Here is a 23,181-nt window from a genome sequence, read left to right on the forward strand (position 1 = left end):
CAATTGATAAGGAACTTGCATTTTATTAAATTATGTAATACTCTATGTGCATTAAAATGATTACAGGTCCATATTTATTGGCACAGAAAGAGTTACGTTATATATTATTACGTGATTAAAGCAATGTCATCTGGATACTGATGATCAGAGCAGGGGATAATGGACATTACAAAACAAGAGTATTAGGTAGAGGCGAAAATGATGCTTTAAAAAATATACCTGTATAGGTCTTTTAATATAAAAAGTATTAATTAAGGGATGGTAAAGATTTTTTTCCTTATACTTATCTTTTACAGTTACTTTTAACTCACTAATGATAAATATCACCTGGGAATTAGGACTCAGAGAATTTTGCAGATCTCACCATTTCACCCAAAATGCTGAAATTACTCCTTGTCTGGGAAAATTGCATTGCTTGGATACACATCACCCATTAGAGCAGCCATTCCTGGGGTCTGATGGAGTTCAGGTACAATTCAACACAACAGCATCTTAACATTTGCAAAGTAAAATATCACTACTAGTCAGTTGAGAAGAATCTATTTTCCTCTTAGAATTTCACATTCTGTCCAACATTCAATGTGTGGTAAAATCTTGACTCTTCGATTGGGTAGGAAAATCTTTTCCTTTAAACAGTTAAAAATAATGTCAATGAAGCTTCTACCAGAAAGCTCATAAGTGGTAACATTTCCTGGTATTTGACTGTTTCATCACCAATTTCTGTGCCAGGTCCCATGTTCAGCTGCCTGACAGCCCCTATGATATATGAAAATGCTGCCATTTTTATAGGAATATGCTGGCAAAAATCTACCACTCCCATGTATTATTAGTCCTTTTCTGCTAATTATTTTGGAAAAAGCAGAGGTGCAGGTCCAAGTTCAAGTGGCTGTCAATGTCTGGGACACACTTGGTGTAAAACTGTTCAATTAGGAGAAAAATCTGTGCCTCATTTGACTACCAGTTTTCCAACTGCATTATGAAACTTATAGTTGCATTTTTGTATTAGAAATTGAGCAATAAGTTGATTTTAAAATTACTGATAAAAGTAATCAATGAGGAAACATTACAAAGTAAGTAACCCATTTACAACATCAAGATAGAGATTTTTGCATGTTCAATAACGTTTATGAAAAAATGAAATTACCAACTGAATGCGAGCTGTGGAAAACCCCTTGGTGTTATAAAGACCCCAGAGTAATTTGTCTAAAAAAATACAGACGACCAGAGTCGGGCTGGGAGAACTCAGATGGCTGGTTTCAAGTAACAGTCAAAGCCCTGTGGTTTTAAACTGCGACTAAAGAAAAATTAGATGAAATAAAAAATAATCAGCCCTGCTCCATCATGTACCAGGTACATATCTACGTGTATTTGTACAGACTGAGCTCCTGCTGGGCATACTGAATGTTTAACAAAATTACCGCAGTAGAAGCTCGCGGGTTCCAGAGGAGGGGTTTGATGACACAGCACGTCTGCTGTAGGCACTTTGTGCTTCTTAAGTTAATAACCAGACACACAAAACTTTGTGGAGCTAAAAATGAAATATTTTGAATCTATATTATAACCAGATCGGGGCAAGAAACAAATGATAGGAAGGAGGAAAAGGAAGAAGGAAGGAGAGACAAGGACAGGACCCCCATGCAGGACAGAGCAGTGAGGGAGGGAGTTAAATAAAGCGCTGGGTCTGCAGTCCCGAATCCCCCACCCCTCAGCTTATCACCCGAAAGAGGGATAATAATAGTACTGACCTCATGGATTAAATTAGCTGATATGTATAAGTGGGCACCTGGTAAGGGGGTGAGTGTAACCCAGTTTGTTTAATTGAATTATAGTTGATTTACAATGTTGTGTTAGTTTCAGGTGTACAGCAAAGTGACTCAGTTATACATATATATATATGTATGCATTCTTTTTCAGATTCTTTGCCATTATAGGTTATTACAAGATATTGAATATAGTTCCCTGTGCTATACAGTAGAACATTGTTGATTATCTATTCTATATATAGTAGTGTGTATATGTCAATCCCAATCTCCCAATTTATCCCTTGCCTGCCCCCCTTCCCCCCAGTAGCCATAAGTTTGTTTTCTGTGTCTGTGGATCTATTTGTTGTGTAAATAAATTCATTTGTACCATTTTTTCAATTCCACATATAAGTGATATATTGTATTTGTCTTTCTCTTTCTGATTTACTTCACTTAGTATGATAATCTCTAGGTCCATCCATGTTGCTGCAAATGGCATTATTTTGTTTTTTTTATGGCCGAGTAATATTACATTGTATATATATATACACATATATATTACATTGTGTAGCTATCTATCTACCTATCTATCTATCTATCTCACATGTTCTTTATCCATTCACCTGTGGATGGACACTTAGGTTCCTTCCCTGTCTTGGCTTACATGTTTCTATTGCTATGTTAATTTGGGGGAGAACGCCCATTCTCTTAATTTAAAATATGGTTTTAAAAGGCTGGAATTTCTTAAAAATATTTTTATTCCCACCTAAAATTTTGATGCTCAAGGCGTTGTTAAAATCTTATTTTTCTTGTTCATATGTGGTTCTCTTCGAGATACAAATGTCAGACTTGAAACTAGACTTAGCACTGGAGGAAACAACACAGATTTTCCTCTCTTGTAACAGGAGTGGCAGGAAGGTAGGGACACCAAGACCTGCTGGACACAGACCCTGGGATGCCATCAGCAGCCCCCTCTCCTCTTTCCTGGCTTCCCTCTGCTCAGGACCCCTTTTTTCCTCTTATAAGCATTCTCCCTGTGGCCATCATATTGGGAACATTGTCAGGGCTGGGCTCACATGACCTTGGTTCTCCGACAGGTGAGGAAAAGAGCTTCTTACCTGCCTGGGGAAGGTTCCACTTTGGCCTGACCTAGCCCATCACGTGCACATCTGGTCACCTGTGACCAGGAGACAGGTGCTGCGAGGATGCCCAGATCCCCTGCTCCCATGGCCAGGGTGGGAGGTAGGATGCCTTGGGGCCCGCAGAAGCAGCTTATTGGCCGGGGCAAAGTAGTTCCCAAAGAAAGGACGTCTCCAAAACTGCTTTCTGTTGCGGAAAGACGGGAACTTAGAAGCTGCTGAGGCCAGCAGGAACATGGGATGGAAGAGGGAGGAGAGGGAGGATGGATGCACAGAGCCTGGTTCACCTTGTAAAGGAGTAGCTGTCAATGGATTCGATTCGTTCCAGGAGTAGATGCCCTACTTCTGGGCACGGCAGTTCCCACTTGGAGTGTTAGTGCTGAAGGATGTTAAGGGATATTTTGTCACCTGAGACACACATGGATGAGACACTGGAACTTGCTCTGTGGACGGAGTGACATTTAGCCCAGGGTTTGTTTCCAGCTTTTGGACTCAGTTACCCTCCCTCTGCTCCAGATATCAGCTCTGTCACTGAGATGCCAATGCTATCAAGGGAAATTCTTATTTAATTAATTTAATTAATTAATTTATTTTAGATTTAAATTTATTTTATATTAGAGTATAGTTGATTTACAATGTTGTCTTAGTCTCAGGTGTACAGCAAAGTGATTCGGTTATACATATACATATATCCATTCTTTTTCAGGTTCTTTTCCCATATAGGTTATTACAGAATACTGAGTAGAGTTCCTGGTGCTATACAGTAGGACCTTGTTGATTATCTATTGTATACATAGTAGTGTGTATATGTTAATCCCAAACTTCTAATTTATCCCTCCCCTCACCTTCCCCCTTTGGTAACTAATTTTTAAAAGTGAAGAATGCAATGCATTATTTCTAACTACTTCATCTAACATTGGAAAGGAACAACCCCTCTAGTGAATTGTATCCATTTCTCTATGCTATACATTTCCCTTCTTTTCGTTGTTGCTGTCCTTTGCTTTCACCTGAAGACTGTAACATGTTCTAGACTTCATATTATAAATCTCATTTAAAAAGTGTTGAATCAAGGAAGTCTGCCAGCAACTTTGTTTTCTCTGCTTTTCTCTCTGTGTTGGACTGCTCTGGCATGGGAGAATAATATTACTTTACCATGTAAAACATGGTGAATGGCTGTAAAAGAATTCCCCTGCAACTGAATAATGGGCTGTCAAAAATATTCTTGTTGCCAAAGGATCTGGATATGTCTGTTCCATTTATTGTTTCTCCTTTCCCCATGACTGAGTGCTCACAAAAGACACAAAAACCCAAACCTCTAGAGTATGTGGTATTCGAGGGCAGAAACCATATTTTAATACATTCAGTCCCATACCTAATGTATTAAGATGTTTAGTAGAGGATCACCAGCAAACAATGATGCACCTATGGTATGTAAGATGCTCAAATTACTAATTAAATTGACTTCTAGTGACAGGAAGGAAGTTGTGTTCCCCCATCTCCACTGTGCTTGGTTGAGTGGGTTAATAATATTTATTTTAAGGAGTACTGGAAGTCTTGACCCCAAAACTTTTACCTTGTTCTGCCCTTTTTTTTTTAATTTTTATTTTTTTAATTAATTAATTAATTAATTTATTTATTTATTTATTTATTTATTTATGGCTGTGTTGGGTCTAAGTTTCTGTGTGAGGGCTTTCTCTAGTTGCGGCAAGCGGGGGCCACTCTTCACTGTGGTGCGCGGGCCTCTCACTATCGCGGCCTCTCCTGTTGCGGAGCACAGGCTCCAGACACGCAGGCTCAGTAACTGTGGCTCACGGGCCCAGTTGCTCCGCGGCATGTGGGATCTTCCCAGACCAGGGCTCGAACCCGTGTTCCCTGAATTGGCAGGCAGATTCTCAACCACTGCGCCACCAGGGAAGCCCTGTTCTGCCCTTTTTGAATAAGTTTATTTTTCTCAGAAATATGAAAATGGAACCTATTTCTTAATTAAAGTTCTGTGTTTTAAGAGCCTGAATGTGCAGTATAGCAAAATCATTTATTTTTATTTTACCTTGATAATAAATGGAGTCTATTTAAAAAATCAATTTTAGTATGTGCTGAGAAGATCTGGGGAAAAAATGGAAATGTGGAAAAAGTTAAAAGGTGCTTTGTTTCTCAATGAAAGCAAGAGAAGTCAAGAAGAGTAGCATCTAAATGCCTCCCTACCCCGACCCTCCCCACTGGGTCGGAGCACAGACTGTCTGCTTCTCACTTGGCGTGAGGCTCTTAATCTCTCCCACCTCTGACTTTGGGCCAGACTGTTGCCAGCTGTCCTGGAGTTCAGCGTGGTTTCTGATTCAGGTTGTATATTCTTGGGCAGTGTCTTAATTGCTAGTATTCAGGGGCAGGATAACCATCGTTCAGGAATTCCTGAGATGGGGATTCTCCATTGTTTTGCATGTGACTCAGAGGACAGATGACATTCATATGGGGCCCACTCCCCTGATTCAGGGGCCATCAGAAATTCCTGGGCTGCTTAACTAAAATTCCAGGTCTTTTCCTCCTACTTAGCAAAGCCTATTGGAATTCAACTGGGCAAGAGTAACTTCGTCTGAGGAGATAAACCTGATCTGCTTTAAATTTATGTGTGTACGCATGTGTGTGTAATTCTGATCCCAAATTTAGTCCTGCGTTATTTATAGCAATTATTTAAAACGCTCCATCATAACCGAGTAGAAGGAACCCAAGTCCCTTAGTGAAATCACCACATTCATGCTCCCTTGGGACTAGCTTAGTCCTCAGAGAGCCCAGGAAACTACTTTGTATAATCTCCTGTCTTTCCAGAAAGTCTATCTAATGCCTAGGAGGCACTGATTGTCCACCTGAGAATAAAGCACTGGAGGCAGAGTTCTCAAGAAAGAAACATAAGTGCCATCCTGGCTTACTGTGACTTGAGGAACAGAAGCAGGGTGGCTTTTAACTGCCTCCGGAGACCCAGTGCTGAATTCACCACTTTCTGTTTGCAAGACTAAACTGTACAGAAAGGTAGTGATTATCTGCTGCGATTATTAACGCCACTAGTACATAGCACAGCTCATGGATTTAGGGCTGGGGGGTGGGGTGGGGGGGCAGTGGTGTCTACTTGAACAGTTACTGAAATCAAGATATTGTTGCCACTGACTGAGCATCGAGAAGATGTCAAAGTGTGGGTTAGCAGAACCCTTACCTCTTATGAATGCAGGCTTCTTATTGACATGGTCTTTGATAAAAATGAGCACTTTTCTTTACATAAAGTACTCAGAAAATTGTTACGCTTATGATGTAGGGAAGAATTATTTCATGGAAAAATTGTAGAAAATCATTTTTATACCCAGCTATTCTTCTGTGGACTTGGATACACTATTCGTCAAATTGTGTCACTGAAAACAGCGTTTTTTTACATTCAGGAGACTTCCGATTAAAATGTTCAGCTTAAAAAATACATGTAAATCCTGTGCTTCAACATTGAGGAGGTAAAGCCATGGTGTCTAGTGGACTGGAATGTCAAAGTGCCCTCTAGCTTTCCAAATGCCATGTGAAGTTAAAAGTTGAATTTTGCAGAGTGCAACTTACAATCTGCTACTATTTCATTATTTTTAACAGGAGAGTATTACACATTTTTCTGCTTGGGACACATGTAGACTTTTAGAGAATGATTTATTGGTCTGCTCTGTTACCGGGGGCGGGGGTGGCGGTGGTGTGCACTCACCTGGGCTGGTCTCTGAAAGGCCATCTGGGGAGGCAGGGAGGGATGCCTTTGAGGAAAGACAGTCGTTCTGCTTAGATGTACAAGCAAATCTCTACCAGGCTGTGCAAAATCAGGGCAAAACTGAATCCTTGATGTGCATTAATTACATCCCTTCCTTCTGTTACAGGCTCAACCTGGGAAAAGACATTCCGACAGATCGGCTTTGAAAGGTAAGCAGGGCTTGGTTACTCATGGCCTATTTTATTTCAAGCAGTTCATTGACTATAAACTGGTGGTCTTGACACCATTACTTCAGTGACTGTGCCCTTGAGTAAGTCATCATTTTTGAGCCTCAGTTTCCTTGTAAAGTAGACCTTTGCTTTATGACATTGTTGCCTGCACACAGAGTGAAAATGTAGATTAAATGGAGCAATTTATGTGAAAATGCTTCTTCAACTGTGAAATAGTGTGAAAGGTAAATTGTAGAATTAGAGCATCACAGAAAAGAGAGTAAACTCTTTCTGATGTCATGTGTTATATTTAGTTCTACAGGTTTAGTACAGAGAAATTTATACTTATATTGATATCTTTGCAATAATTAAAATTGTCCAATCTTATTACCTCAAAGTGGAAGGCTGAGATCGTGTCACTCTTCACTAAAAGCATTTCTACACCAGAAGAGAAAAAGCATACTCATTATAACATCAGAAAATGTGGAGGTAGGGTCAATATAGGCCTAATGGCAGCATAAAGGGCATTTAGCATCTCATAGTGAACTTGCAATGTCGATACAGCTATTGAAAGAGAGAAAAGTGATTTTTTTTTTTTTTACTCTAAAGGTAGCTTTTGACTAGTTCTTTTCATCATATTGAAAATGTGTTTTTATGTGTATTGATCAAGCTGACAGAGTGCTTAGAGCATATAAAAGGGATAATAAAATACCTTAAAATGCATTATTTCTCCAGTAGCGAGTGAGTACAGCTAGCTCATCACCAGGCTGACTGTGATAGCATTTCTGGTACCATTTTTAATTGACTCAAAGGTTTATTTATTTCTCTCCGTACCCTTACATCCTGTCAGCACTGTCACTGTTGATCTCCCAGTGAGTTCCCACAGGTAGTCCTTGAGGTTATCGGAGGAGGTTGGCTTGGGATGGGCAGATCTCATGGATCAACTTAAAGGCTGGAATATCATGTGCAGCTTCACCTTGTGTGAAACCTTTCCCCAAAGCATCTTTCTCTTGATTCTTCTTTTGTGTTCCGAAAAATGTCAACGATAACCAAAGAGGAGAGAATAGCAAATTGAACATCAGTTTTCTGTTGCGCAGCTTCAAGGACACTTTTGCCATACTTGCTTTGCCCATTTTTAGGGGGGAGGGGGCTAAAATATTGTAAAGAAAATCTCAGATATCATGTCAGTTCATCCCTACTTAAGTCAGTATACATCTCTGAAAAAATGGATGTTTTCTTTCAGAATCATGATGCCGCAGTGGTACCAAATACAAATACCAGTAAGTCCTTAGCACCATATAATACCCAGTCAATGTTTACATTTCCTGATCATCTCAAAAATGTCACCTTACAGATACTGGTTTGAATCAGCGTGTTCCTAAAGCCCACACATTCCATTTAAATTTTTTCAGTTTTAAAAAGTTAAAAAAATATTTTTGACTGAGTTATAATTAACATACAATATATTAGTTTCGGGTGTACAACATAATGATTCGATATTTTTATACATCATGAAGTGGTCACCACCATAAGGCCAGTTACTGCGGTCACCACACATTCTGTTCTGTTGTCACATCTCAAGCCTCTGTGTTGGGATCATGTCCCCTGATTCCCTCCCATCTTCGTTGGGTTTCTCTTCACTTTCCTGGCTTCCAAGGAAACCAGCTCAGCTGTCTTGTAGAACCGCTGTCTTGTCTGGATGTGTCTGTTTGTGGCATTGTTTACCTTGTCATTCTACCCTCTGTTTCATGTAAACTCAAATCGCTCCCTTTCTGCCATTGGGGGCAACTTCATGTTGACTTCTTGTCCTTTGACGCAGGCCACCTGGTCCCTTATCGTTTCTGTCCTTCTAGCATAGCTGGAGTTATCAAGCCCACCCAGTATTCTGGACCTGGAGTCAGCCATTTATCCCAAGGGTGCACACTGAGGCAGTTCCCAGCCTTTGGCTCTTACCAAAACACCTTGAAATGAATAACCTTGTGCACACTTGTATTTTTGCCAGATATCCGAGGGATAGGTTCCCAAGTACAATCAAAGAATAAGTTTGTATGGAATTTTGCTGAACATTGCCAAGTTTCTCTCCTTAAAATTTCCGCAGTTTGCACCCCCCGCCAGCAATGGATGAGAGCAGCTGTTTCCCCAGAGCCTTGCCAACAGAACACGCTGTCGAACTTGAGATTTTTTTGCTGATCTGTTAGGTGAGAAATGGTATCTCAGTGTCCTTTTAATCTGCATTTATCCTGAGTCATTTTTCTGTAGAGCGAAGTGCAGGCTGAGATTCTTTGCTGTCTCCTGAGTGAAGCACTCAAGGCAAGAGCTTCTTCCAAGATGGTTAAGGATTCATTGATCTGCAGGATTTGGCAATTGAAACATATTCTTCCTAGTTTGCATGATCTTAACCTTTTGCTTACTTGAATAATGATTTAATGAAAACAACTGCCGTGTGCCAATCATTTCCAGTCCATACAACAACCCCACAGACCAGGGACTGGCAAACTTTTACTCTACTGGGTGGATAGGCCACATTTCAGGTTCTTCTGTTGTAGCAGAAGGCAGCCGCAGACAATAAGCATGGCTGTGTTCCGAAAAAACTTTATTTACAAAAACAGGAAGCTGGCAGGATTGGCTACTGGCCATCCTTTGTGACCCACACTGTAGACTGTGGGCCCCATCTCACAGGGAAAGAAACCGGAAGAAAATCAAGTAGCTACCCAGAGAGTCATAGCCACGCATATTGACCTGCATTCAAGTGAAGGTCTGCCTGGATTTCTACACCCAACCACACTGAATGCTTGAATTATAGCCTTCTTTGGTTTTGTGTTGTTTTATTTTTCTTATCCCTGTAGCTCTGGGGACATAATCTTTAGTCTCAAGTCTTTTCGGCTGTTCTCATTTTATGAACAGTTTGAAGAAAGCCAGACAGTAAAATTTCCATATTATAATGCCTCTCTAAAATGGGTATGCTTCCAAATAGATGTACAAATAAAAATATTTTTAAGGATACGCTGTAGTTTTGAACTGTAGTCTTAGTTTAGAGATCATCCCTGTTTTTAGATGTTATCTTAAAATGTCATCCTGTGTTTTCCCATGTTGTCCAGTGTTGCCTCATTTAAGGGCAGGGGAACCGTCTCTGCACTGCATCAAGTGTCTTAAAATACAGAGCAGATATTGATCTATGGGGTTGTTGTGCATTTACAGTTGCAAAGACCATGTCAAGCAGTGCTGTTAAATATGGCCCTGCTTGATTTCTTCTCAAATTTAACCTTGTCTTTCTCTTAAAGGGAATTCCAATTATATCCTAAATGAAGCTATCTGCTTCTTTAGAGCCATTGTAAGAGATATTGATCCTTTCAACACTATGTCCTTTGAAGCTTGCCCATCAGTCTGTTGGCTAGCTGAGTATTTTAAAGTGGTCACATCTAAAAAAAAAAAGTGACTGAGTCAGCTAAACCTCAAAGCTTTCTCCAAGAAAAAGAAAGCAAAGATGTCCTCTGCTGTACATTTTGTAATCCAAGGGAAGATCTAGGGATTGAGCCTGCCTGTAACACTTACGATGAGACAGTGTGCAGCCCTTTCCTTCCCAGAAACCGTGCCATTATATACACCGTCTCAGAATAAATACACATTGTCACAGTTTATATGGCTGAATTCATGATAATGTGTTATGTTCACCTTGCAAACAATTGCTCTCTGTGGGCGATATCAGGAGTTTATTTTTCGATTTCATCAGAGGAGTGATCGTGACATAGGAAGGATATAGGTTCCTGTAACTTGGGTTAGGGTTAGGGCTAGGGCTAGGGCTAGGGTTAGGGTATAGGATACAGGTCCCTATAACTTTGGTTAAGGTTAGGGTTAGGGCTCGGGTTAGGATATAGGATATAGGTTCCTATAACTTTGGTGCCACTCCCAAAACCCCCTTGCACTCCCAAGACCCCCTTCCACACCTGGTCCTAGATATTGCTATCTGCATAACAAAAGAAGACTCAGTTGTTTTGTTTTTGTTCTCATTATGGAGAAAAATATCTGTGCCTAACATTTTTTATTTCATTCAGAAAGCTCACGTTTCCCTGCAGATTTTCTAAACTTTTGATTATAAATATTTCCAAAGCGTAAGTCACTCACTCATCGAGGTAATGGTGATGCAGGTGGGCCTGGCCCTGGCCCTGCACTGATACTCTGCAAGTTCTAAGCAAGCGTATCAGCCAGGGAGTGTCCCAGATTCCCCGTGGCTTCTTACAACAAATGCTTCTTTCTCGTTTGTGCAAAATCTGAGGAGGAGGCAGACAGCTTTGTGGGGAGGTTGCCTGTGCAAGGTGTGTCACTGTTTGGCTTCAGTCTGTGACACCTCTGTCTTGACATGATGTTTCTGAGTTTGCTTAAGCATGGAAGCAGAACTTGGGGAATTGCGCACTGGATTTTAAGTGTTTCCGCCTGGAAGTTGGATCTGTCACCACAAGTCACAGTTTATGGCCCAAAGCAAGTCACTGTGCTGACTTAGGGGCCAGGAGCATGTCCCTCTGCTGTGTGTGCAGGATGGGACAGGAAGTGGAGCCACCAGAAAGCGCTAGTGTCCTCACAGGAAGCTGTGAGCGAGGTCTGCACGGGGTCTTCTCTTTCTTAAGCTACACTTTTCACTGGAGAGAAAATATTTCAGCGAGTCAGTGGGCTTGTGCACAGTAACCCGGCGACAGAAATAAGGTTCCTGCTCTCGGGGAAGTCTTACCGATGCCTCTTTCAAAGTAACCATCTTCTACTGCTTTCTCACCCCTATTTACTTAAAAAGCAAGGTAGTTATTCTTCATAAATCTCTATAATCAGCACAGCACCTCAGATTACATTAGTATTCACCCTATTGTACATGATTTTATTTGATGCTCTGCTTGGATTGTGGAATGAAATATCTTGCCCCTTCAAAGACTATGTTAAAATATAGATCTCAAAAATAAATAAATAAAATAAAATAAAATAAAATAAAATAAAATAAAATAAAATATAGGTCTCCCTGAAGGCAGCCTGCTCTGATGAAACACAGTTATCCCTAGGATTTTTTCCCTGGTGTAGAGATGATTCTAGAGGCGTGGCTGTGTCTTGGTGGTGCTCAGAGGGCAGCCTCCCACTGCCTGTCTGTTGTTGGCTCCCCTACCCCACTGTCTGTTCCATGGGGAGCTCCCCGCCTCCATCAAGTTTTAGACATCATTGCTTGTGTGAAACCTTGCCTGACGGCTTGCTCTCACCTCTTCTTGTAACACTTTGCACGTGCCTCCTTGCTGGTACTGGGTAAATATTACTGCAGCTGTTCTCCTGTGTTTCTCCCGCTCTGGGGCATGAAGGATGGGTCTGTCTTGATATGCCTGACACATACTTACTGATCAGACGTTTGGTGAAGAGTTGACAGAGCCCTTGATGGGGAAGCACGTGGGCAGAAGGCAGGAAACCAGGGCCCTAGCATCTTCTTATCAGTACATCGCAGCTTGTAGGAGGACGGGGCAGCCTGCAGGTCAAGCTGGCTCAGGCCTCAGAGCAGAGGGGCTTTGAGTGTGTGTGTCCCTGTGAACAGTTACTTAATTCCCTGACCTTCCCGAGTCTCTCTCCTCTAACTGCTGAGTCTCCTGCCCTGAGTTTGACACCATGATGGGATCCCGGTACCAGGGTCGAGAGCTCCGTGCAGTCAGGGCCGTATCCGTCTTGTTCACTGAGGCATCTTGCACCTGACCCACCCAGGTGAGCAAAGTGAAAGATCGGATAAAGGGAGACACACCTGAGGACCCGATTCTGTGGCAGCAGAAGCAGGGAGGCTTAGCAGGTGTCTCTGCACCTGTTTCGTTGGTTTTCCCCCTTTTGTGTCTGTGGTCCCTTCAGGACACAGCAGCTACCGGTACCCAACCTCCATCTCCTCCCGGACCTTCCCCACCCGCTCAGCCACAACCCTCAGGCTCCCTCCCTGTCTCCCGTCACCTCCTGTCACGAAGCCACCAGGTGTGTTCATGATCTTATGTGTACCTATGTGTCTTATTCTAGACCCTTGCTTCTGAGGGCAGGATGTGTGTCTTACTATTTTATAACCTCTAGTGCCAGCCCAGGGATCGTCAAATAATAGGCATTTAATAAATGTTTGATAAACAAATGGCCTTTTAAATAAATATTAGTGTGTCATTTCTCTGTTGGCCTCGCCCCTACTTTCAGGGATTCTGCCCTTCTTGATGCATTTTAATTTCTATTGGCCTTTTCTTTTGGAGCATGAATTAATTACTTGGGAAATTTAAGGCCAATTTTTAAATTTGTTTTTATCCTCCAGCTTTATGTATAATTCATTCACTGTGTAATTGAAATTAATGCTGTTTCTTTAGGTAATATTATGTGAAATATTGAGAAATAATGGAAAGGTAGACTCCAAGGATGGTTTTATGATATGCTTTTCTATTTGAAAACTCACATCCATGAAATGAGATGGTTAAGTGAAATCAATTGTGATAGAAACAAAGATATTAACTTCTATAGTTTCTGCTATTTTTTTCTGAAATTTTTAAGTTCCTAAGTCTGTATGATAAAGCGGATAATATGAATACCTATTAATTTAAAGCAAGACAAGCATTTCTATATATTACTTCTCTGAGAAGCACATAGAAAGGAAAAAACATTAAATTCAAATCATACCATTAATATAATCTTGTGGTCTACCGAGTTAAACCAGGGAGGTCCTAGTTGGGTTGTAGTTGTGTGTTGTCATACTTATAGCTTTTAAAATAGCAGTACTTTGGCATATAAATGCACACAGTGCATGTCTTGTGATTAAAAGATTTACCCTGTTGTTGTGCTAGCTTCCCACAAGATGAACTTCTAAATTATTTAATTTTTTCAGACTGTATATAAATATTTCTAGAAACTTTAGCAAGCTATTTGGAAATTATGATACAAAAGTTTTGTCAAAATAATCTATATTCAGAAAATGACTGGAAGTAAAGGATATTTCTGTGCTTTGGTGTTTAAAATTAAGCCCAATTTATTTATTTATTCATTTACTTGAACATTTTCAAACCTCTGCTTTGTGCCCACGCCTGGGCTAGATGCAAATGTGATGGGAAGGCACTTAGATTTGTTCAAATCTCTCATACGCTGGCCTCGCTCTCTGTTAAGTGCTCATCTCGTTTATGGAATTCTCACAACATTTCTAGAGTTGCATTCTGCTAGCTTATTCTGGCTAACAACCTTGTATCTCAGTGACTTAGGAGACCAGAGGTTTATTTCTTGCTCATATTAAACATCAGCTGCAAAAGCTGGATCGACTGTGGATCTTCTCCAAGCGCCTTCTTCTTTTTGGGATCGAGGCTGAACCAGGGCCTTCATTTGGTGGATGCCTTGCTTGCATCTGGGGAGAAACTGCTACAGCCGCCATGGCTTTTAGAGCCTGTGCCCAGGTGGGGCACAGGCCACTTCTGCTACTTTCAGGTGCCTGAGCAGGTCACGTGGCCAACTCCAAGGTCATGATCAGAGAAGCAGGCTCTTCCTACAGGGGTGCCCTGCAGTCACACGGGAATGACCAGGATATACAGTCTTGTTACAGGAAAGGAGAGGGTCTAGTTGGAAGAAGTCATATAATCTATGTGTGTACCATCCCCATTTTACAAATGAGCGAAGTAAAACCAGAGTGGTTAAGTATTTTATTCAAGATCACACAGCTAGTGAGTGTCAGAGGTCTGATGAGAACTTAGGTTTATATGACTCTGCTTCCCATTCATGTACAGCCCGCCATGCCAGCACTAATGATGCTTTGGGTCCAGACGTGTTTGCTGCACCTGCATTATTATAACTATGCTGGGGGCTGGGGGCGGGGGGATGGGGAGACATTGTCTTGGTCTGATAGAAAATACCAACATGTAAACGTTAAAGGTGATATGGTGAGTTCATGCTTCCTTTTAGTGCAATCATTTGAGGGTGTTTTTTGAGCACCTACTATGTACCAGATACCATATAATGATAGATGCACAGAAGTGGAGGAGAGCAAGGGTGGGTCAGTGTGTATGGGGGGGTGGGATTGAGATGAAGCCTGGCTACCTAGTCGGGGTAGGGGGGAGTTGTTTGTGAAAGCTTGACCTCAGGGGCTGCCAGGCAGGGTTTTGGAGGATGGCTTCGTTGGAGTACGCCTGTCAGAGGTGGAGCGTGAGGCACAAATGAGCGTGGAAATTAGACTGAGGACAGTGAAAACGCATCGGGAAGCACTTTGCGGACAAGACCAGAAGTGTGGCTCTTACCTGGTATTGCTGGGGAGCCTTTGAAGGATGTAACGCCTGGGGAAGATGTTGGATGTGCTTCTAGAAACATCTTGTGGGCAGCGACACAGACCAGAGGATGAGCCAGAAGATCCTCTAGAAAGCAATGGCAAGAGTTCAGAGGGCGATTACGAGTGTCTGAATTAGACAGTGACATTGAATATGAGAGAGAGGATGTGAACCAAGTGTGTTTCACGAAATACAGTCTGAAATCACAGCTTGGTGAATACTTGGACGTGGTGCGTGGGAGAAGATGGATTATGAAACGGGTCTCGTCCAGGTGGCTGAGCCCACCCCACAGCTGCTGTCTCTCCAGCTAGTGCCTGCAGCTCTCTGCTTGTCACCCCGAGGCTTCCTCCTGCCCCTTGGAAATTCGCTCCAGCACAGGCAGTGCTGGAGGGGCCTGAGGTGAAAGGCCCAGAAGCATCAGTGAGCAGCAGAAGTCATGGGCAAGGGCTGCCGCCTCCCTGCTCAGTCCTGGGGACAACCCAAGGGCATTGCATAGGCTTCTGCAAAAGCTTCCAGGAACCCCTTATGGCAGCGACCTGTAGACAGGACACCTGTCTGGGTGTCTCTCTTCTCCATCCCTCACTGGTCATAACCTCTTGTACTTACCAGAAGGGCTTCCCAAATAAACCTCCACCCCAGGTTTGCCTTCTGAACTAAGAAACCAGTACTAAACCATCTTAACTGATACTAAACTAAAAAGCTTGGATTCCGATTTTCTCTTTGGCATTGATTTATTCTATGAAAGCCCAAAATAGCACTATTATTATTCATAATATTATTACTTTAATCAACAATTATGATTCTTTAGAAATCCTTGGCTGACAATTTTTTTGGGGGGAGAAGGGTTAGTGTCATGTCACAGATCCTTAGAGAATCTGATGAAAGTAATAGACTCGCTTTCCAGAAAAATGCACATACGCACATAAAGAAAAAAATCTTTACATGCAGGTTCAGGGGATTCAAAAGTACAACACAGTCCGTGAACCCCACTTTAAAAGCTTTGTTTAGATGAAGACATCGTTGTGTTTCTTTCTCAAATTGTAAAATCGGCAAATGTTCATTCCCATCCCTCAATTTCCCAGAAGCAGGGGGGCAGCAAGAGTTAAACTTAGGTCCCAGAATCACACATTCGTGTCTGGGTCTCGGAGCTTCCGAGACCCAGAGAGACCCTCTCCCTCCTTTTGCACATGGTTATGCGAGACACAGAGAAGTTAAGCAGAAGAACTGGAAATGGGAATTTTAAACTGGAATTTGTCAACATCCAGGTCTGAATGTACACCTAATAAGTTCAGTGAGATGGGAATTTATTACTACTGAATTTGTTTTGCCACCATTTGGTGAGAATTATTATATCAATAATGACAGGAAGAATATTCAAAAAAGCTCTGTAGACAGTGTTGTGTAGGCATCATCTCTGTTAAACTTTCCAACGCTCTGAAGTGGTTATCAGCTCCGTACCAGCGAGTGCAACTGGAAACCAAGGCTTGGTGCCCTGCCACCAAGGGATCATCTTCACATCTGCAGCCTAGCCTAGTGGGATGTGACTATTCGGGATCAAAATTTGCAAGGACGTGGTGACTAGGTGTCCCCTTAGGCACCAGTAGGGAAAGCTGCTGTGTTATGAGTAAGACCAACTGCATGGTTTTATCTTTAGTCCAAATAAAGTCCTGGCTTCCAGCACACACCTGTAGGATGACCAGGATTCTGACTTAGATTCTATTTAAACCCATTGTCAGGAGATGGCCATATCTCATTATAGGACAGTAGATGGAGGTCTCATTCATTCTTGCTAAAAATGTATTAAATACTGTCTTAGTCCTTTCAGGCTACAATAACAGCACACCACATACTGGGGGGCTAAACAACAAACGTTCCTCATAGTTCTGGAGACTGGGAGTCCAAGATCAAGGCTCTGGCAGACTCAGTGTCTGGTGAGGGATTGCTTCCTGGTTCACAGACACCGTCTGGTCACTGTGTCCTCATCTGGCAGAAAGAATGCAGGAGAGCTCTGTGGGGTCCCTTTTATAAGGGTACTAATCCCATTCATGGGGGCTCCACCCTCATGACCTAATCACCTCCCAAAGGCCCTCATCTTTTAATACTGTCACATTGGGGGGTTAGGATTTCAGCAGCTGAATTTTGCGAGGACACAAACGTTCAGTCCATAACAAGTGTCTATAACTCCCACACAATCGAAAGGAAAGTTAGATCTTACATCTGAGGCTTTTACATCCATGTGATGTCATATAATCAGTTTCATTAAACTTTACTCATGCAATTGATCAAATTTGCTGTTTTCTTTGATCTGCCGAAATAGCTTGGGTATACTCGAAACTCAGAGTAAAAGCTATAGATTAATATATGCATACATGTGTGTATGTGTCTATGTGTATGTGTGTGTATGAGAGTATATGTGTGTGTATTGTGAGTGTGTATAACAAAAGTAGGTGATTTCCATTTCTTAGTCTGTTGAGAGCTTTACCTAGGACTTTGACTTCCAACTTGGAAAGGAAACTTTTTTTATTCAAGCACAATGACATCATTTAATAAGTATTTGGTGAACAGATCTATTTTTCTTCTAGAAAAAAAAGATGTAATCCTTCATCTTTTTCCCTTCAAAATATTTCTGGAAGAAAAGATTTTCTGACTTGTAATCTCCATCTTCACTAAGTCAGGTCCCTAGGACTTAATATAAACAGTCTTTGACTGAATGAGTGGTAAAGATCAGGTCCTACAGAGAATTTATGAACTGAAACCCCGAATTCCCAGGTGGTAACCTTGGAACCTTGTTCTATACAAAATGCAAGGTACCCGCCGGAACGTTTTAGAGTTCATTAATGACATGAGCAAATGAACTGTGTAATAGATCACTGAAAGCTTTCAAGTCTTGGTGCAGACAGCACGATGAATAATAGGAAATTCACGCTGTTTGATAGGGAGATAAAATTTGGATGTTGAGTCTACAGAATGGAATGTTTTGGAGAATTGTGCTAACAGATACTCCCAAACCTCCGTTCAGATTTCTCATTTGCTCTGCATCGTGAGAGTCTGAAATTAGCTCTTATGTAGCTTTAGCTGCTATAAAATGTCTTTCCCGCAGCCCAGCCAGTCAAACACCTTAGCTAGGGACTGAGACATCCTTGCTTGGATAAAGCAACAGTTTGTATCAGGCATATTTCATAGGAACTGTTTGGGTTTCCCATCAGAATCCTTGGAAACCTGTCATCCACAATGAACAAAGTGGAAACAGTTCCTCCTGGCTCTTCTTATGCCCTGATCTATCTCTACAAGCTCACAGCCACACAGACCTCTCTAAACGTACACAAAATACTGGAAGTAGCTAACAATGAACATTCAGAGGGTTAAGTGACTTCTTTACACAGGACTAAGTGACAGTTAAGTCTTCCTGATTGTAGAGCCTGTGCCTCTTCTTGTTGCTAACCTCTGCGGATGTTGTGAAGGTCTGATTACACACCAGGAGCAATCCTGTTGCCTCAGTTTATCCCATCCCTCGGTGCTGGGGGAGCTTGGGAAGCTGTGGTCAGGCAGGACACCCCCCCGCACCAGACTCTGTCCTGTACCCGCTGACTTACCCAGACAGAGACTCCTTCTTACCTCTGAGAGGTTCTGATGTCTGCTCCCTCCTTCCACACCCTCCCTGTGGTCACTACTGAGGTTTAGGTCCACCTCACTCTTCCTGGGGATTGTGAGATGGCCTGGTGGCCTGTCATCCACAGAGCAAATGGAAATGCTGGTCAATGAACAAGATAGCAGCCCGGGGACCATAAACACCAGATAAGAAAAGGCGGAGCAGCCTAGGGGACTGTCACGCGGCTGTCGCTGACCCGCCTGCCGCAAAGAGAGGGAAGGTTGTTTCACTTGGTCCTCTCGGGAAATGGGTGGGTTTGAAATCTCTGCTCTCGGCTCTGACCGGCGAAATATATTGACTTAGGAATCCAGGCAGATCACTGGCTTCCATCCTGGAGTGAGTGTTGTTTCAGTGAATGTGCCGGTGTCTCATGTTGGGATGCTGATGGACGTACACTGTGTTCTGGGGGGATGCAGGACCCTGTCCTTAGAAATCTGAGCTGAGCGCTGGCTTTGCCCATAGTGTGGGTAGACACCAGCACGTTCCAGAAAACAGGTGTGTAAGTTCTGAAGGAAAATGATGCTGAGATAGGGATGCTGTTCCGTTTGACTCTTCTCTGTCTCTGGGATTCCTGGGCTGAGTTGCTCAGTGGTTAGCGTTTGTCCCCTCACTGCCCCCCCGTACCCCAGGAAGGCTGAGTATCCTTATCCACACATTGCCTTAGTGACTTTTAGGGAAAAGAATAAAACCGAAACAAACAAAAGCAAAGCTTACTCCATTTTTTGCCGGGCACGGGCTCAGAGGGAGTACTGTCCCTGCCGTGGGGACCTCCTAGGTCAGGCCCCACGGTCCCCAGTCCCACTCAGGCCTGGATGCTGCACATCGTTTGACCAACAGCACCACCCCGGCCTGATTCTGTGGCGGCTCCAGGAGGGATGGAGCCTCCTCACAAGGTCATGGGCTCTCTCTGCCAGACAAGCCGGGGGAACCCCAGGCTGTTGGACACATGTTCTCTCTGGACAAACAACAGTCGGCAGAGCCCTGGGTTGGGGAGGAGGAACCAGGTAGAAGCTTGGGCCAGACTGCTTCCTCTTTTAGGGAATTTCCTGTCCATAAGGAGGGGCCGAGATTGTGGAATCCACAGACCCAGGACATTAAAACACCCGTGTACCAGGAGGAAGCTCCAGGGCCCGGCACGTAGTAGGCGTTTCATTGAAAGGCTCGTTCATTCAACTGCCTGGGAGGATGACAGCGTCATTCCAGCCTAAACATTAGCCCTTATGGAACATTCAGTCCCACCCAATTTATCCACTATAAAAAATGATGATTTCTTGTACAAGTCAATAAAGAGGTATTTATTACATGAAGACCTGGTACCTAGCATTGAGGGGGGCATGAAGAGGGTGGAAAGGAAGTGTAAGAAACGGCCCCATCCTGAATTGCTGACCCACTCTCAGTAGACAACCAAAAGCTCATGGTCAACAGGGACAGCCTTTGTGTCCATCATTATCAGGGAACCAGAGTGTAGGGACGCAGTGTGGGCGGTTGGCTTTGTGGTGGTGAATCAGAGGAGGTCAGTATTTGCACAGGGAGTGGGGAGAGTTTGTGAGGGGTCGTGACAGGGACACGGAAGATGGTGAGCACGAACTTCGTGAGCATCCTTGAGAAATCCAGCCCGTCCAGAGCAGGAGGCTCGCGTCCCGAGAACAGGGCAGAAACACGCACTGCTCAGATTTGCAGGCATACAAACCTCAGTGGCCACGGCTCACTCTAGGAGTGTTTATTTTGTTTGTTTATTTGTAAAAATAACGAATCTATGTTTAGAGGAAAGTCTCCCAATAACCTAGCTCTAAACCCGTAAATCAGTGATGTTGTAATAGGTCTTGAACTGTTAGAACGTAATTTCCTAGAATTTCAAGCAAAGGGATTTGCAAAAGAAACCGTTTCCTCTGCATCCCACATTGTTAATTTTATCCCTGCTGTAAATTTTTCTCGTAGGGAAATCCCCTGGGGGAGGCAGCTTCATGGAAATACTGTAGTGAGATGTTCAAGGACCTTTGGGACCACCTTCCTTTTCGGATGTTGATATGTCCCAGGACAATCTCTGCCATTCAGTACATTTTCAACAGTTACATATTTACAGATGCAGCTGGTTTAAAACATGACATTTGTATCAAGTGCTTGTTAGGTTTGCTTGCTGCTCTTTCTCCGTTTACATTGTCTCAGATTTGGGGGTTCCCCTCTATTGCCCTTGACACTTCATACAGCTGTTACTCCAGTGCCTCCCCCATCGGATTTACTAAGGTGTAATTTACAGCCAGTGAAATTCTCCCCTTTTTAGGTGTGTCGTTCTATGAGTTTGACACACATGTGCAGTCATGTGATCACCACCATTTCAAGATTTATAATATTTTCATCATCCTAGAAAGCCTCCTTCTGCCCCTTTGTCATCAATCCCCTACCTTTGGACTCATGGACTCACAGTCTGTGGACTTTTGTATCTGGCTTCTTTCACTTAACATAATGCTTTTTAGGTTCATCCACTGAGTTGAAAGTATCGTTACTTTCATTGTTAATCGTATTACATTGTATGGATCACCACAATTATCCAGGGACCAGTTGGTAGATGTTTGGGTTGTTTTCAGCTACTGGTGATTATGAATAAAGCTGCTGTAAACCTTTGCCTACAGGTCTTTGTGTGGACATATATTTTGATATGTCTCTTGATTATGTCCTCTGCTTTCAGTCTGCCTTCAGTCAGTGAATCCTAAATTACTTGAAATGCTTTCTGAAAAAACTTTGAAAACTAAATCACATTTTAACTGCACGGGAAACTATATTTAGAGAGATGCTTTGGCAATTCTATTTACAGTGTGGGACAACACGCTATAATTCACGCCTTACAAATTTATATTTTCATTTCTTGGATTTACTGAACATAGGGTGCATCTTTTGACAGGTAAAAATTCAGAGATTTTTTTCACTCCTTTGATTAATATTTTATTCCTGGAACAGTTTTGATTTGTTTTACAGCTTAGTATTTCTAGTTTGTTATGAAGTGCTTGAGTAAAGAACCTTATCCCTCATCTGCAATCTCAAAATCGAAAATGCTCTGAAAACTTGATGTTTTAGCCTAATTTCTTGTTGGCAAAACCTGACCTGAACTGACCTGGGAGCCAAGGCGAGACCATTGCATTGAGTGTGAAGGGTCACAGGTGTGTGTGCTTGGGGCGGGACGGGGTGGGAGGGGGTCACTGCCCTTGTGCCTGCTGCCACCATTACATCATCTTGTAAGAGGCGCCTTCCTGACATCTGGAAAAGTATGAATTTTGCAACACATTTGGCTCCGAGAGATTTGGAGAAAGGATTTATGTTATCTTCATCTGTCCTCGACACAACTGCCCTACCTGTTTGATAGAACAGAGCTGTGCTGGAGAGTGATTTTGAAGCTTTTTTTTTTTTTTTTTACTGTGACTACACCAGTACACTTTATGTCATGATCCAATACAACACAAATACATACAGTTTCAAAAAAACAATAGCTGCTCTTACTGCATGCAATGTACTCCTGTTTTATTCTACTGTGTTTCATGAAAAAGAAAATGCTGGTTGGTGCCACTGCCTTTATTTGATAATAAACTAGTTAGTCATGACCTGAAGCTGGGAGAACCCTGAGCTGCAGGGTGACGCTCAGCACGGTGGCAGCAAGCGGGGCTGGGGTGGGTGGGGGAGACTGGAAGTTGATTCCAGCCTCACCGTGAGTGGATCCCGCAGTGATGACAAATGCTTACATCGCATGGCCTTTGCAGACATCACGGTGACATGTGAGAGCTGCTTTGCAGCAGAAACGTGCGTGCAGATTAGATTCATAACCCTCACGCTTCAGATCCAGCAAAGGAGACCCTGAGGCCGTGTGTCTTCCAATTCCCTGGAGTAAATCACCCAGCTCCAGAGTGAGGGCTGCAGTTTACACAGGTTACATTTTACTCGCTTCCCATGTTGCTATCATCTGCAAGGTCTGTGCAAGCTAATTAGAGGATCACCATGGGGGTGGGTCAGTCAGGGTTTGTGGGGAGCGGGTGTGAGGCAAAGAATGTATTTCAGGAGCTAGACTGTGCACAGTTGTGGGCGCTACTGGGGAAGTGAAGGTCCTGGAGGAAAGAAGAGCTGAACCAGTCCATCTAGGAGTTGAAGTGGGACCCTGATGGGAGCTCGGGCAGAGACCCTGGGGCAGCCCTGGCCCTGTGCAGCTCCGCTTCTGTGGAGCCGCGGTCGAGCATCTGTGCCTGGGCTCCAGAGGCCACCAGAAAACCAGGTGTAACCATCTCAGTACTTCATATTCATCTAAATAATGCTCATTTGGCATTTTAATTATTTTATTGGAATTCAATTGACGTTGACCTTCCTACCAACTCTGAACCAAAGGACTCGCTCCCCAAAAGGAATGGCATAAATGAGGTGGTTCTTTTCTAGCTGCTGAAGGTGATGGCGGTTGTGTTTGT

General features: G+C 42.9%; 1 protein-coding gene across 4 annotated transcripts in view; it reads left to right on the top strand.

Annotated features, from left to right (window-relative positions):
• Positions 1-23,181, top strand: part of PIEZO2 (piezo type mechanosensitive ion channel component 2) — a 347,028-nt gene that overhangs the window by 162,741 nt on the left and 161,106 nt on the right. For all 4 annotated transcript variants that reach the window (XM_068562415.1, XM_068562416.1, XM_068562413.1 and 1 more), the window contains exon 4: positions 6,772-6,814. In XM_068562415.1, coding sequence (XP_068418516.1) covers positions 6,772-6,814 — 43 coding nt within the window. The remainder of the gene's footprint in view (positions 1-6,771; positions 6,815-23,181) is intronic.

The sequence above is a fragment of the Eschrichtius robustus genome, chromosome 14 (genome assembly GCF_028021215.1).
Source record: "Eschrichtius robustus isolate mEscRob2 chromosome 14, mEscRob2.pri, whole genome shotgun sequence".
In the NCBI taxonomy this organism is placed as follows: domain Eukaryota; kingdom Metazoa; phylum Chordata; class Mammalia; order Artiodactyla; family Eschrichtiidae; genus Eschrichtius; species Eschrichtius robustus.